General features: G+C 47.1%; 2 protein-coding genes across 2 annotated transcripts; both read left to right on the forward strand.

Moving 5' to 3' along the window:
• Positions 1–2,525: 2,525 nt before the first annotated feature.
• Positions 2,526–4,937, forward strand: LOC126558419 (uncharacterized). The gene is made up of 3 exons (XM_050214435.1): positions 2,526–2,647; positions 3,783–4,087; positions 4,182–4,937. Exons 1-3 carry the CDS (start codon positions 2,526–2,528, stop codon positions 4,919–4,921), a joined length of 1,167 nt encoding a protein of 388 aa, XP_050070392.1. The 3' UTR covers positions 4,922–4,937.
• A 2,822-nt stretch (positions 4,938–7,759) lies between these two features.
• On the forward strand, positions 7,760–17,262 carry LOC126560444 (protein virilizer). Its single transcript, XM_050216437.1, has 4 exons — positions 7,760–7,844; positions 10,086–15,079; positions 15,595–16,469; positions 16,573–17,262. The coding sequence occupies exons 1-4, from the start codon at positions 7,770–7,772 to the stop codon at positions 17,259–17,261; spliced, it is 6,633 nt and encodes a 2,210-aa protein (XP_050072394.1). The 5' UTR covers positions 7,760–7,769; the 3' UTR covers position 17,262.
• Positions 17,263–17,505: the final 243 nt, after the last annotated feature.

Here is a 17,505-nt window from a genome sequence, read left to right on the forward strand (position 1 = left end):
TCAAATCAAAACATAAACAAACCATAAATACGATTCAATTGTCAAATCCGCATGACCCGAACACCGTGCACAATCCAGTTTTTAGCACAGGGTTGCTGCCGACCCTATAGGGGGGGGGGGGTGACTATATGGGGTTTTTACCCGGATAAGAATTCCAACCAAATTCGACTCCACACCGAATCCGAATCTTGCCAGGGATTAAATCTTCGAAATTTCAGATTCCCGATTCTGCCAACACTTCCTGTGATGATCTGGCGAGGCCCCTTGTCTAACAAGACATGTCATTAAAGCGTTTTACAGAGTATTTTCACATGTGAACTGCATTTTAAGGTAAACTGAATTATGTGAAAATAGCCTGTAAAACGTTATAAAACCCGCCTCAAAACTTTACAGCACTATTTCCTACGTGGAAACGCAGCATCATGTAATCAATGTTACGGTGAGGTCGTGCAGGGATGCTGTTTTGAAATATTTCAAGAAAATAGCTGAAACATATCTTGCAAAAAAATGCACTACAAACGAGCTCTGGAAAGCAGTATAAAATCGAACCGATTATTTCCATTTATTACAAAAATACTCATTTTTTAAAAGGCAAAAATTAAATTAAATACTGACTAGAAACGTCCTAATATTAACTTTGTACCGTCTATCTCTATACACTTTGGTCTGCGTTCTGTCACATATCTGTCACATTCTGTCACCCTTTCTAGTTCACCCGAAACGAAGAAAGGAAAAAAAAGCAAATGCAAACGAACGGACAAAACCTACCCATGGCCGAGCAGCTCTCGTTCAGTTGACTTTGAAGTACTCCGCTGGTACAGCAGGCGAAACAACACTAAAAACAATCTTGCCCCCGAGGGGTTTTTGCTTCCGGTTTCCGTGCGAAAGGAGGGAGAGAAAAAAGAAAAAAAACAGCCCTCTACCATAAGGTCACATCAACAAAAGGCCCTTTAGCGCCATTTTGCCGTGTGCACGATCAACCAAAACAACACAAACCATTGGTGGCATAATTCCGGAAGGAAGGCATAGCACAGGAATCGGAACCGTCCGTGCTGGTCACAACGTCTGTGAGAAGGTAAATAACTCTACCATACTGTGTTGTTCGTTTTTTTTAAGGGAAACCCCCTAAAGGGAGAAGGGTTCGACGGTGACCTTTTTCCCTGCTGTTTCTGCTTTTCCCTCCTGATTCTTCTTCCGCCTCGCTCGATACGTTTCGCTTTCTGTTTGCTTTTTGCACATCCTCTTCTCCCTCATACAATCTGCGGGTAAGGGGGGAAGAGATGGTTAGATGTGAAGTTACTCAATAACTGTTCCGAACCTTCCACCCACCCGTGCAGTTCCAGCGCGTGAGCTGATAACGCGAAGTTGGTAAACAAGAAATTACGTTTCGCAACGTGAATCAAGGCCAATGCCATCGGGTGTTGACTGTGTGTGCTCGTGTGTGTGTGTGCGCGCGTTGTGGGTGTGTTTCGAGAGAAACAGTTCTTGGGGGTGGTGGCCCAACATGTACGCGCAGTACGCAGATAAAATGCGTTGCGAATTAGAAAGGCACGCGTGTACATGTCCACCAGAAACAACACGGTCAACATTTGGTGCCTTAGTTGGAAGGGATGTGGACTAGGGAGGGAAAGGGTAGAGGTGCGTTGAAGAGTTAAGATAAAAAAGTACTGTAACGATCCGTTCAAAACAAGTCGCACAAGCAGACAAGGTTTTTCCCCACGAAAGTGTGGCACAAATTGCGTACCAAATGTGACTAATAATATTACCCCCTCACACACACACGCGCGTGTGCTCGTTTGGCCCAGAATTTATGGACCATTCCAATTAAAACTTGGACAGATCAAAACGGTTTCGAACTGCGACAACTCGTACAAGGTCTGCACCGGACAAGCAACCGGACAACCAACCACCCATTCCACTTAAGAAATTTCCCCTTAGGCGGTTGGCTTTGTTGTGTTCGGCCCTGCTACTAGCAGCATCAGCAGCAGGGCCAAATTGCACCGACAAAAAAACAACGGTCTACGTAAAAATGGGTCAAAACAGGCTGGCGGAAAACGCGCAACGCGGTTTAGTTATTTTTAAACCCGCGAGGAAGATTTTTGCGCGTTTCGCAGAGTTTGCAAACATCCTCATCCGCTCGCCTGCCAATGCGGGAAGATGACTAAGGCGGAAACCGAACGTCCACCCGTTACCGTGCGCCATATCGCGTGTCCTGCCTGCGGTGGGCGGGCACCGGGCACACAGCGGGGAATCGGGTGAACAGGAAAAGCGCTGCAAACGTCGCATCATGTGCGTCGCAAACGGACAACAACGCAAGTCCCGGTTGTGCTCGAAATGCGTCAACACGTTTTGTGCCCAAATAGTGCCCTTTGTCTTTGTCTTTCTATATCCCACGTATTTTATCGGCACCGAATCGAACCGAGTCGACCAATCAAACCAAGATATTCCAAATATAGCAGGTTTATGCGGTTAACAGATGTTTAACACCTTTTACGTTTTGGGTTGTTTCTTTTTGTGTTTGCAGCATGCAGATGTTAAGGGAAAGGATGGCCAAACTGTCCTCTGGGATGCAGCGAACCATCGCGTGGTTTAAAGCTAGATGCATCGCCAGCCCGATGGCACTCATCTACGTACTGCACATGCTCTGGTAAGTAGGGCCGACTGATCTTAATCCGTGACATTGCATTTATTGTTGTCGTAGTTGCGGATCATCATCAACACTGCGTTAATTTGGATCGCCCACTTTGTCCTCTTTTGGCCATATACATCGTGCTGCGCGCTTGGCCTAAACATTTCCAGGTTTCCATCGCTTGATTGTACTGGTAGCTTGTCCTACTTACGAGGATACTTTCGAAAAGAGATCGGTGAAGTTTTGTAAGGCTCGCGAAATTACGATCACCTATCCGTACATCAATCCCTGCATGGATCAGTGTTGTGCGAGACCTCTTGAACTAGGCCCTCTCTAATTCTCCTATAAAAAAAAGACAAACCTGTCTTCTTGACACCATCTTGGTTAGTGATAGTTAAGTTGCCTGGGAAATTTCTATCCACTTTCATCTGGCCTGTAATGTTTTTCTGTGGCCTTTCCTTTCATATTCCTGGCAACCGGGCATCACGGGTAGCCAGCAACTTTGGAGGCTTATAGTTTTGTTGTAAGTCATCCAATATTAATGAAATTTTCTGGTGAAAGTTTAGTTATCTTTCTTCTTACTATTAAATTTAATAAGCTGCCTCAATTCGAAGTTTTTTTACAAGTTATGAATCTTCAAAGTTGACATGTTTTTTTTCCAAAATAATAACAAAAACCTAAAAAGTTATTCCTTGTAACAGTTTATCTAACAGTTACAACAACCAATTCGATTTTGGGCTTCAGCTCGGGGCCCCGCTCAGTACGCTTAGCGGAAGATCCGCCTCTGCCTTTCCTTTACAATCGTGGCAAACTTGGCCCGGATTCTTAAAAAACTTATGGCGTGCTATAGATTTTATGAATCAATCTGCTATAAGCTCTACTACGGATCGGACAAATCGATTCTTTAGTAGCAGTATTAGAGACTTTGTAAGCAAGTTTCGACACCGAATGACTCAAGTTCTACAGCGTATCTCGCTTATTGTATATGCGGTAGATAATGCACTGCGTTGTTTATATTACAAATCCGCTCGATTCTCTCTAAAACCCATTAGCAAGACTCGAGGCACTGTTTCACAATATTTATTTATTTATTTCATCACTAAACTGTTAGCTGACTGAACTCTGTTTCCTTTTTCCCATCCCCCAACCGTAGGCCCGAATTTCGCCCATTCAGCATTCTGTTTGTGATTGCGATTGGATTTCTCTGGCATCGCTCAGCGATCGAACCGTGTCCATCGTTAAAAACATCTCCACTAGGCGAGATTTGTGGCCAGATATGGGCGCTGCGAACGACACGTCCGATCAGTATGGTGGTTGGCAGTGTGGCAGGCGTGCTAACCCTTGTCTACCTAGTTTGGAACGTGGTACCGCTGTGGCTGTCCCTAGCAATCGCCGGTTTGCTAGTGTACTGGGATCGATGGCAGTTTGGCGGTACAAGCACGTTCAGCAATCTACCAAGTAAGTGTATTAACATAAAAAAAAAACATTTTTACAAAATGAAACAGTACAGTCCGCTTATGGTGTATGTTTTATGAAATTTGTTTCATCGTAGGTTTGCGCGACACGATCACCGAACAGGAAATTGACGAATTTGTACCGGAACTGACGGAGGTGAGTCGTGTGCTTTTGCAGGAGGTAGGTGAGCAGGGTGCGGACACAATGCCGTTGGCAGAGGGTACCACATCCAGTGCGGTTAGCAGAAGCAATGCGGAAGAGGATGAAGAACTCTTCCTGAAGACGCTCATACCGGAAGCGAGCAGCAACGATTTCGAATCAGCCGAACTGAGCGGTTCGAGCAGCGACGAACGGTACTTTCTTGAGAGTCCGGTCGCAAGGAAGACGGGTTCCAGTCGGTTACACACGAAGCACGGGGCCGAGAAACCGATCGAGTTCAAAAGTAGCCATTTTAATGCGAACAGTTCCTCCGACTCGGATGACAACATGTCACGGGGCCTAAGCTTTGCGGATGACGGCGATGGTGTGAGTCGACGCAGGCCACAACAGCAACAGCCGGACATGATGATGAGCGCGACCAGCATAGCAAGTAATGTCCTGATGGACGCGATGTGCAAACGTTTGCTGGAAGGAGGAACCCTGCAGCAGCAGTCACAGCAGCTTCCGTCCGGTGGTTTCGATCAACGGAATCCTCTGGTTGCCTCGATTAGTAGCACGATACAGGCTCTACGGGGGCAAACGGTACAGCTAACGGAAGAGGTAGATATCGAATCAAGCGATGCGGACGAGGATAGCGATTTTGAAATGCTCAACTCAGAGGAACTGAACAACTTATGAGCACGATGAGATGTTTTTTTTTCAGGGATTAAAAAAGGAAGGGAAGAAGAATGGTGAAAAGGGGGAGGGGGGGGGGTGAGGGTGTTGAGGAATTTGTTTTGGAAATTCAATATCCAACGTTTTGTTTTTTCGCTGTACGGTATAACTGTTTACAGACCCCGTTGCCATCCCGAGTAGGGCGTCAGCAGAGTGCTGGTTTTTTTTTATAATTATTTTACTTGAGTTTTTGAGATTTAGTTTGTCCACCAAACAAAGACGGATAGTGAAGGTGTTTACCAATTACGAATTAACTTATCTTACCAGTTTTACATTAATTTATCTAGGCATCAACTACATCGAATAGCAGGGAACAAAAAACAAAAAATATTTCCTTTTGAAAATATTATTACGAAACCACAAAGCAGACCGTTTTTTTTTTGTTTGCCCTTTGCTGAAGGATATTATTTTGTGCGTGTGTGTGTGTGTGTGTTAATAAGATTTAATCTATTATTTAATGGCTCGGTATTACGCGCGTAGCGCTGCTGCCGATACTCAGCTGGCAATTTGACACGGATGGAAGTATCCTACCATATTTCGTAGCCAAAATTCAGCTTTAAAAAAAAAAAGATATCATTACTTGACATAACTTTGGCTTTTTTGTTTTGTTGTTTGGTGTGGGACACGTATCCGTTGCTCAAATCGGTTTACGGTCGGCGTCGCGCTACCGAAGTGAAAGGTTTTCCATTTCTAGTCTAGACTATATAAAGTGAGGCGTGCAACCAAGAGGAATGTATCGTATGAATTTACTCAAAACAATAGTAAAAACCTAGCAAAACATTGTTCGAGAGAAATGCAAAGAAATAAACAAAACAAAAAAAATATATATACGTGTATGAAATGTGATACAATTAAATCAAGCAAAGTAAACAACTTCTCCGAAGGAGTACTAATAAATGTTAAAATTGAAACCTGAAAAGCATACTAACATGCAATTATTGTATCTTTTTTTTTTTGAATGATTGGTTAATTAGTTAATTTGAGACGTAAACGTAATTTATCCATCATTTCAATGACCAACTACCCTGTTACGTTTTGCATTTCTTATTTTTCAATAACATGTAATATAATGGAACTATCAGGTTGAAACTTTTGGAATGCCTAGAAAAACATTTTTTTCTATCATATAGCGATAAAGCAAAGTTTTGTATTTAAAAAAAATTTTAGGTCAGATAGGTCATATATTTTGTACGGGTGTTTGTATTTTGTCGTATTATAATGCTTTTATCTTTTAATCTGCACGACGTATTTGCATGAAATTTTAAGAAAGTGGAATGATAAGTGAAAAAATTAAGTGAAGAATTTTAAAAATTCTTCTTCAAAATTATTTTTTTCTTCTAAAGCAATTTTATTTAAATCTCCTTGCATTTAAGATAAGCAATTGTTCGCTGACCTGGAGTTTTATTTGAAAATTAGCTAATTTTGTTGTGTAAAACTTATTTATTTTCTATAAATCAGACGTACAACTTTCTTATATAATGCTTTTATTGTGCAATATAGGGTAATAAGTATATGACTTTTCATAATATATCTCATAATGATCATATTATATTAAAATTTTGCATTAAAACTCTCCCTTGTTTTTGGTTTTTTGAATGACTAATCTATTCCTTGGTGATCAGTTGCTTTAATTCACAACTGAATAATCAATTTTTGCACGGGGACCTTGTTTTAGTAGAGATTCAATGCGTAATTGGATACGGATATGGGTAAAAATGTTTTACCAGTCTTCAGTTACGTGTGCCTATGTAATTCTTGAATTATACAAAAGTGTGTTATAGGCCATTATTTGAATTATTTGTGAATTTAATCACCAGAGTCTTGACAATAATTGTTCGGCACTCTGTGCCTATTTTTATTGTCTGTATAAATTGATAACTTAATTTTTAAACAAGACTACGCATACTTATTTATATTTATTGTTTACTTTTCAAATATACGTAATAAAAAATAAAGGATCTATAAAACGGAAAATACATATTTTCATACAAAAAGTATGTTTGGAGCGCTTGATAAGCTGCTGTAACTATAGAAGAAATTACAAGCTTTGACAATAAAAAATAAACAGAAGGAGATTTGATTAAATTCTCAGCTAACTTTTACAGTTAAACAGTTAGACAACAAATAGCCTCATCGTTCTTGAAATGCTCATGCAAATACGACTAGCAGATCAAAAGTTATTAGCTTTCTTATCTGGGAAAATGCAAACTCCCATACAAAATTTACGACCTACCCGGATGTAGTTGACTGCAAGAGTAAAGGTTTATTTTTGATTATTGAAACGAAGTTTAAAAGATACACTTCGCAGGTGAAAGCAAGCTAGATACCGGGTGTAAAAATTATTTTAAAATATTATTAAGGTAAAAAAATGTTAAAATTAACATTAATTTACAAATGTGAAATAATTCACGAAAATATCGGAAACATTTCACCAGTATTCATTTGTAACGCATAAGCGTACCATAATATTTATTTTATTTCATCTGTCACATCTGCACTCTATTCTCCTTGGTATGTAAATATTTTCAACCCGACGTACCGATAGCGCTGCTGTCACCATTCACTTCCTGGACGTGAATCAGGTCGGCGTCCCAAGCCCGTGACTGCGTTCCCGATTAACGGGACCAGCGTTAATAAAATAAGCAAGTTTAGTGGAAATAATCTCATCCAAATTAACTGTGCGTTGGTGTAAAATTGTTTGTGCTCACCGACGGTTGTGCCCGTTTTTTTTTTGCCTAGCGAATGCGGAGAACCCTCCTCCATCGCACTATATGCGCGTGTGTGTGTGTGTAATTGGCTAGGGCGTCTGCATATGCACAGCGCAAAGATGGAGGTCGAACTACCGGAACTGTTGTTCTTCGACACATTTTCGCACGACACGTACGAGGTAAGCAAGAAAAAACCAACCTTTTAACGTAAGTTATGGGCTGAAAGCTTAACGGTGTAACAGAATGGTTCTCCAGAGCTGTCGTCGCAGTGTGTGGCCAAATGGCTTCCTCACGCATACATGCACGCACACTGTCAAAGAAAGGTGTAGCTACATTACAGAACAGTACAGAAGATGGCTTTGTTTGCCGGCATTAAAAGCATTGAATTTATGGTTAATAGGCAAAACGGTTTGTTAGGAACTGCTGTAGTTTAATGTACGAAACATCTTCGATCGTAGGAAATGCAAGTTCGTATTCGTTTAGGTCAACTGCATGATGCCACCGCATCAATCAATTCGTTCCAGTAAAAGATTTGCTCTTACATACATGCTAACGCACGGTGTAGAATGGTGTGTGTCGTAGAAGTAAACACCGGAAACGGGGTTTTGATTTTGCGGCTAAATGTATGTCGGTTTCAAGCCTAGAATTCTTGGCAAACACTCCCTGATGCCACCACATCCATCAACCCGCTCCAGTATGAGATATCTTTACACACACATGCAAAGCACGGCGTTAAAATGCGTCGCAAATGGAGAAAAAGGGGAACGACGCTTTACAGTGAAAGGTTTGCCGGTACGGAGCCTGAAATACATAGCAAATAGCTGAACAGTTGACCAATAACAGAACAAGTTGACCAGAAGCTTCTTTCGTTTGAAGCACAAAGTGAGTTGTCGTGTTAAAAGTATTTAAATATGAATCAGATTCAGTGCTATGCAAGGTCATTCGTCAGCTCATCTCCATGACGCCGTTCACATCCATCAACTTTTCCATTATGACACATCCACCAACGCAAAGCATTCAGCGGTTAAAATGGCGTCCAAACAACAACTATCACCACAACAACTCAAACTCTACCCCCTTTTGCTGCTTCGAGAACTGAACGAAGGGTTTAGGTCGGAAGAGGGAAGGACAGGGGGGGGGGGGGGGGCGGTTTATGCATGAAATGCTGACGCCGCGTGTATCCGCTGAAAAGCAATAAAAATCTTAACCAACGCGTCGTCGTTAACAAAATGGTTGGCTTGTGCGAGCTTGGCGTCGAAACTGGTTTTTATTTATTATTTTATGGCAGTTTGGTAAAATCCCCAACAGACAGTTGTAGCGGTTGTCCGAGCCATTTCTAGAGCTGCGTTTCGACACATTTACGGCCAATCCTCCCCCCATCCCTTCATATTCTTTCCGTTGCCTACTAACTGGGGGCTTGGAAACCTTAGTTTCTCGAAGGACAAAATTCCATCTCTGGTTATTGGTTAGTTTCCTTCTCGGCAACACTGATTCACCGGGACTTCCTTTCCCTTGCTTCCTTTTATGTACCTTTCCAGTTCCTTTGTCTTGTCAGGGGGACTTATTGACACAATCTGCCTGTTAAAGTATTATTAATGCAAATTTGCATCGCAAAAACCCTGTGGTGGTGTGGTAGTGGTGGGCTCGATGTTAATTTCGCCCAATATTTAGTTTCTTCAGTCGCGAAACTTACATTCTGCGATCTGTAAATGCATACTAGAAGTCCTTATGAGGGGTTAAACATCTAAAAGTGTCCTTTTAGGTGTACCGATACCGGTGATACCACCTCGGTGGCATACTATGGCAAGCCCAGATCGTTTTCCGTTCCATCCGCCACCGGCACAGACTCACAAATACATAACTGACTGTCTTTTATGATTTAATTTAGTTGCTGTGGCTGAAAATATGGCAACGCGCCGTCATACTTAATAATAAATAAACAAATAGTTCCTATGACTCAAATTATTTTGATATGAAAAACGGTTCAGATAATCTGCCAGCGAAAAACGCTTTGAAAGGTACAGAGCTTTCAGGACATAATGAACAAGTTCACCAAGGTATCAATGTGTGCAAATATATTGACCAATCGGTGAGGTGTAAAATCTAGCTGTTGTAGTCAATTTTTTCGATATTTTTGTAGAATCACACGTTTGCTGCTGGTGCGGTGCTGTAAATCGTTTAGGCGCCCCAAACAGTTGCCTGAGCTATGGACACTAGGGTGGTAAATGTGTAATTCTACAACCCTGCGGAACGATCCAACGACAACATCCGACATCAACACCTTCCAGATTGAATCCTTGAAAAACCTGTAACATACTTTTGTTTGGGAGTTTTGAACTTATGTTATAAAAGTGAAGAACACGCAGGGAAACAAAATATATGCCTAAATGAGGTTTAATGATTATTCTTCTTGCTTTTAGCAAAATCTGGATCTGGTGCAGTTCCCGAAACCGGTCTATATTACTGAGGTGCGCATCATCCCGCTCGGCGCACGAGTCCATGCCGACTTTCCGGGCGGTGTACGGTTGGGCGCTACCAACCCGTCCACCTTCCACATACAGCTGTACGTGAACGATCTCGGCAAACCGGGCGCACCGATCTTCGAGAGTCTCGGTGAGCTCGAGTACAATCAAAACAATTGCATCCACCTGCAATGCGGCGGCGGCGGTGGCGCCGGCGGGCCGGGCACGGGACAGGGAGACGAGTTTGTGCGTCGCATCCCGACCGATGGGCTGGTGCTGAAGGGTTGGTACACCACGATGACGCTTGCCGTGTACGGCATACTGACGACAAACATTGCCGAACCGATTGTGTCACCGCGCGAAACAACGCCCCAACCGACCGAGCAGCTGCTGGTGGTGCCAGATCACCACCATCATCAGCATTTGCTGCACCACCATCACCATCTACACCATCACCATCTGCATCATCATGGCGGAGGTGGTGGAGGGATTGCAGAACCGACATGTGGTGGGGGCGATTGGATACAGGAACCTCCGATGCCGGGTTTGGTAACGACACACCCGGCCGAGACGGTGTTTGTGCAGAAGGAGTACCCGGAGGATGACAGTGAGGATGCACCGAAGGATCCGAGACCGTACGCGAGACGGGTAGCGGCAGCAGCTGCGGCCGTTATCGCCCATCCACCGCTACCGGCGAGTGCGGCGAGTCCACCGGAACCGATCTACGAACCACTGGAGGCGGGTAAAATCCTTCCCGGTGATTGTGAGCTATCGATACCGGAAAAGCGTCCTAAGGTATGCTTACCTTCGGGGAGACCAGTAGAACCGGTGGCACCACCGTACGCCTACGAACGTTCACCCCGGCCCAGGCGGCACAGCAGCCGGGAAGATTTTTCTTCCCGTTCGCCAAGTCTCTGCAAGGATTACGGACCAAAGCAACAACGCGACCAATGGTCACACAGTCCGGATTATGTGGAGCAACCGGTGCAACCTCCGTCCCACCCGCCACTGCCACCACCAACACCATCGGTCGCTACATCATCGGGTTCGGTGGGGCATCGCACATCACGCCGGCTCCGAAGTGGTTCGTTCGAACGAATGCGTCGTGAACCATCGTTCGAGCGGATGGAGAAGGAGGACCGGAGGCATACGATCCGGCCCCGTTCGCCCATCGATTCACCACGCCGGCCACGTTCACCCGATCGGAATGAATCATCACCGGAGGAGGAGGAAGAGGATGAGGAAGATGAGGATGAGGAGGAAGAGGAGGAGGTGGTCGACGATGTGGATGACGTGGAGGATGTAGAACTCGACGACGATATCGACATGGACGGAAGCTTCCACCGGACGAACGGTGCCAAGTACGGTGGAAAGCAGCGTGGCAGTATCCTCATGATGGAGCCATCGATTGAGCCACCCCGCATGCAGCAGCAACAGCAGCAACCGCCCCAATCGGTGAAGCAACATCCAACATCCTCTTCCTCCAATCGCGGTTTGTCCCACTCACACCATCATTCACATTCGCATCATCACTACCAACACGGTCACTCGCACCAACATTCTTCCCATCATCACCATCACCACCACCACCGCCACCAACACCATCACCACCAACAGCAGCAGCATCAACCGGAACGTGTTATTTCTTCCCCACCACCCCCGGTGCATCTACCACCTGCTGTTACGCTAACGCCCGTTGCATCACCGACGACAATCACGTTCACCACCGCACCGGACGACGATGCCATCTCCGTAACGGAACAGTTCGAACCGATTTTGAGCGATGAAGAAATTCCGGAAGACTTCGACTTTGAGCCGGAAGGCAGCACAATTGGAACGCCCGGATACGACCCGATCGATGAGCCAGCGGTAAAACCCTTTGACCCGTTCAGCACAACGCTGGATCGTTACGCACCGCCAGGCCGTACCGGTGAGCTGGTACACTATCTGGGTCACGGCGAACAGAAATTGGTACGCCAATTTGAGCAGCTACTTGCTCAGGAACGGTACGGCCGCGAGGCGACCACTTCATTCGAGCAGGAATCCGCCGAATGGAAGGAACGGTTCGTCGATTACGCGGAACAGCTCGTGCACCTGTTAGGTCAACTCCTCTCGAAAGATGACGTACGGGACGCCATCCATCAGCAACTCGATCGTTGGATACAGTCCGGTTGGGTAGGTGTTACCGATCGGCTCGTTAACTGTGTCTGCATCGGCTTAGACTTCCAGCGTGCGATGGTCCAACCGCAACCGGCATTCAAATTACGCCACATGAAGAGTGGCATCCGGTTGGCAGAATATCTTGGACCGCACGAATCCTTCATCGGGCTGCTACTGCACACCCGAGACCATTTCAAGCTGTTCGATCGGCTGCTCGGCCTCTACTCGCAACCGCACATGGCACTTTCGATCAAGCTCATGATAGTGCGCACAATTTACGCCTGTCTCGATACACGCAAAGCGGTCCATCACTTCCTTTCGCCGTCGTACAACGGGTACCAGCTGCTGCTCGATCTGCTGCAGGAGAATCCTTCGACACGGTTAAGCTTTGCGCTTAAGTCTTTGTTGCGGAAAATTTCGCTGTACGAAAATCTGGAGCTTATTCGCAGTACCGTGGAGGAGCTGTACCTGCGTGCGGTCGTCTCAAAAAGCGAGGGTAAGGAGGAGAAGAAGCAAACTGATCACGATTTGCTCGAACTGTTGCGTAGTTCGCTGACGGAGCTGACGGGTGCGATCTCGTTACACGAAGTCTCGCTAGCGCAACCAAAACGCTTCCTACCGGTGTCGGCCAAGTTCGAGATACACAAGGACATCTCATCATCCCTTAACGTAAGCCGCACGGTGGTGCAATTTTTCAAAATACATCGTTTGGTGGAATCGATGGTCCTCCTGCTCGATCTTCCGATCACGCCGCCAGCACTGTGCGAGCTGATATACAATCTGCTCGCGTGCATGCTAAAAAGCATGCCGAAACTTCGCTACCTGGTGGACAGCCTGCCGTGCACGAATTTACTATTACGCTGGCTTTTCCAACGGCTACCGCCCGCAACGAATGGTGGATGTGGTGGTGGGGTGTTGAGTGACACGCCCATCACCGAACTAGCCCGGCCGCACCTGTTGGGTGTAGAGTTGGTGTACAAAGTAAAGGCCATTTACCATCTGGATGCAATCGCTGCCACTTGTGTGGGACCGCGCGGCAATGACAGCGCAATAGCTGCCGCGAGAAGAAACGACGAGCTGGAGGAGGAGCGGGATCGTTTGGTGGACAATTTGCACGCCCTGTACGAGCTAGCGTGCGGTCCGGGACGACGGTTCGTGGTGGAGGTACTCTCGATGGACGACAATCTGGCGATACTGCTCGAACGGATCGAGCGAGAGCAACGGTCGCCAGGCGGAAAGGATGAAGGAGGGCCAATGACCATCGGAGCGGCTACCAAGCACAAATCCCCTATCGTCGGTTATTGCGTCGATTTGGTGGATTGTACCGTGCGGCATGGTGAAGCGGTCGGTTACCTTGCCCAGCATGGGCCAGCATTGCTCGCCCTCGCCAAGCAGCACGAACAGTTTGAGCCGAGCGTTAGTGCAACTCTGCACGAACTTGCCGTCTATTTGAAACCGCTCGAGCTGCACGATCTGTTTGCGTACATCGAGATTGGCCCTCTGGTGGAGTTGATGCGACGAAGTCTCGAGTACGTGACAGCATTCCCGGGCGATCTAATCACAGCACTCCGGTTGGTACGACTGCTCGGTATACCGCCGTACGACGATTACGAGCAGCCGGGCGGGCACGCGGAGTTTAAGTACAAGTACACGCTGCTCCAGTTTTACTCGGCCGACGGGCAGGTACTGCTGCTGAGCATACTCGACAAGCTGACGCACCATTTTGATCAGCCCGCAATACACACGTCCAGCCTGGCAAGCCAACAGGGCGTCCTGTTGACCCAGCTGCTCTGTCCGCTCGTCTATATCCTGCGCAAACTTGTCACCAATCTAATCGAGTGTCGTAATACTGAGTTCCGGGATCTTACGCTAATCGAACCACTGTTGCGCACGTACACGCTGATGCAGTGTGTCCCGATCACATCGGCGGCAGGGCCCGATGCACGCCAGGTGCAGCGCGAAACGGTCCGTATACTGCTCGCGTACACGCAACCCACCCCACCGGAAGGGCTCGACACGAACAACGTGCACAAAAGTCTCTGGACGCAGATGGTCGGCGAGCTGGTACGGTTTACACTCGCTGGCCCTAACTACTTCCTGCCCGGGTTGCTGGTACTGTCAGAATTGTTACCGCTTCCGTTACCGATACACTGCCGGCAACCGTTGCTCCCCGCCGAGCTCGGTCGGCTCATCCAGGAACGGCAACTCTGGTCCGCTCATCTACACCCACAGAGTCCGGCGATCGGCGAGCTCATACAAACGCTCTGCACGTCAAGCTACACACCGTTGCTAGCCGTGCTGAGTCGCGTCTGTTTGCAGCTGTCCGATCTTGCCCCGAACATGACGCTGCTGATCTCCAAATCGTTAGCCGATCTTATCGTGCAGGAACCACTGCTGCCGGGCGGTTTGGCAAGCACCAGCCATGCCCGGCTGGTAAGCTTTCTCGCAACGCTCGTGTGCCATGCGTCGGTCAAGATTTCCGTCCTGTCGATACTACCCGGACGCATTATGGACATGCTGATGGGCGTGCTGCTCAACGGAGGACAAACGCCGGCGCACCAACAAACACAACAACACATCTATCTGACGTTCCAGAGCCTGTTCGATGCGGACATTGCGCTCATGTTCGGCGACAGTATCGATCCGGCATTGCAGCTAGCATGCTCGCTGCCACCGAAGGACATCATTGAAACGTTCTGTGGTGCGTGTGCGGTCAACGTGTCCTGTGCGGATATTAGCGTCGGTGTGCTGACCGCTGCACTGCGCACAATGCTGTTGCTGACTGAGCATGAGTGAGTAGTTTTTTTTCTTTACTGCTATTATTGACAGGGGTTTTCCTAGTCTATAAAGGAAAAGCATTAGAATAATCGTAAAAGATATATTTACAACAGGGATTAGCGAACTTTTTAGGCAAAGCACCAAATTATGTACATGATCAAAAGTCGCGGGCCATGAGGATTATTTGTTCATTCATATAATTCCTTTTTTAAATCCTAGTTAAGAAACAACGTGTTGAGATTATTCTATTTATTAAAAATTGCTGGGATAGCAATACGGCCTCGCCGCCCTATATGAATAAAAAAAAATTGCTGGGATACCCTGTAATTTCCAAATAGGTTCTTTTGCATCCCAGGTTCGCGTTCCTTTCCTTTTGCAATTTGAGCCAGTTCCGTTGCTTTTTTCCCCTAATTTTCCAACATAAGTTTAATCGGTCTGTTCTCTTTATTACTTTCGTAAATTTCTTCAACTTGCCATCTTGGAAGCTCCACCAGTTCACTAATTTGCGTTGTATTTATCTCACTTTCAGCACCACCTTCGTCATACTGATGTCGAATATGACGCGCAAACGGGATGGATGGTGTGCCGTATTGAACAAGTTTTGGCGCAAAGCAAAGGAAAGCCCGCACACGTACAGGGCACTGTTCGCACTGCTAGCCGAATTCTGGCGATCGCTCGTGGCGCTTGAAACCGACGGTTGTGTGAATCTGCCACGGCGCACCATTAAACTACCACTGGAACAGCTCGGTCAGCTGATGCCACTGTACGAGGACAGCGCGGAAGAGGTGCTCTCACCAATGCTTTCGTTTGTCGAAGAATTGATTGCACTTTTTAAAGAGCATTCGAAGAAGGATTCGAACGTAGAGCTAAATGATGGTGATTCCTCGGACGCCACCGGCGGACCGATGGAAAGTAGTACACCATCAGCCACGAACACAGTGGACAGTTTGAGTGATAATCTTAGCTTCCTGCTGCAACAAATACAGATGGCACTAGCGGTCCCAGGAGTGGACCCGTCCAAGCAGTCAGCCCCGACACCGATCGACTGGAACACGGTCACGGTCGATCCGTTGCCACAGGCGGAAGGAATCGTAACGCAGTACGGTTCGCGAAGCGTTTACCTGCTGACCGAGAACTGCGAGGAACAGTTGAAGGCAACCGATTGGCTTGGTTTTACGCCGTCCGACGACGATCTGGAGCGGGAACAGATCCCGTGCGACCTGCAGGATTTGGCCAAAGTGTGCCTGTCCGGTGACACGAACCTAACGGCGGACTGTAAACGGTTGCTGCATCTGTCCGCATCGCCCCACTCTAACCGGGACCGACTAACGACGGCTCCCTGCTTCCGAACTCGGCGTGTCGAAGTTGAACCAAGCACCGGCCGGCCAGAGAAGAAAATTTTCGGTACTGTAAAAGCCTGTTCTCCGTTAGCGCTACTATAAAAACGTATTAATATTTTCTCTTACTTTCTTGTCTTTTTTTTTTGTACAAACCATTACAATAATAGCAACGCCATTGCGTGGCCGTGGCTTTTCACGTACACCCACCACCCGGGGCGATCTGTTCCGTTCCCGACCGCCAAACACTTCCCGGCCACCCTCACTGCATGTGGATGATTTTCTGGCACTGGAAACGTGCGGCGCACAACCGACCGGACCTACCGGGTATAATAAGTTGTCGCGCGATATCATCACGATACGCGGCACCAATCGTAGCCGTGGCCGCAACTTCCCCGACCGGGGAGCACGTGCCGGTGGTGTTGGAGGAGGAGGAGGAGGAAGTTCTAATGGGGGAAGCGGTGGTTCCGGTGGTAGCGGCGGCGGCCACTGGCAAAACACGTCCAGCGGCAGTAGCGGTGGCAATGGGGGTGGCAATGTTGGCAGTGGGGGTGGTGGTGGTGGCAGTTCCAACTGTTGGTCCTCCTCGTCCGGGTCGTCCCAGATGCATGATGGTGGTGGTGTCGGTGGTGGAAGTGGCGGTGGTGGACCAGGCGGTGGCGGCGGCGGCAGCAAACACTTTGGCCATATACTATCCGGTGGAGGTGTTGGGCCGAACGGGGCCGGCGGTGGCAGTGGTGGTGGTGGTAACAGTGGCCACTATCGAGAACCACCCAGCCATTTTGGTGGTTCGCAACGGCCACGTTCCGGCCGTGGATTCAACCGTTACAGTGTGCGGGTCTATGGACGACAGATTTGAAGGCCCGCTGTTACGATACTGGACATTGTGCATTGTTGAGCTCTATCTCTTCACGGCGTTGTGTGCGCGGTGGGTAAGGGAGGACCTAGGTGAGGCCCTGGATGATTGCGTCGAGTGCAAAGTTCTAGGTTAGGGAAAAAGTGGGCGAGAATTTCGTTTTTCAAGATCACGTTGTGGTGTGTACAGTTATTAGTTATAAGGAATAACCATTTTTCTCTATTTTTGACAAAATTTGCGTATTAAG

The sequence above is a fragment of the Anopheles maculipalpis genome, chromosome X (genome assembly GCF_943734695.1).
Source record: "Anopheles maculipalpis chromosome X, idAnoMacuDA_375_x, whole genome shotgun sequence".
Classification (NCBI taxonomy): domain Eukaryota; kingdom Metazoa; phylum Arthropoda; class Insecta; order Diptera; family Culicidae; genus Anopheles; species Anopheles maculipalpis.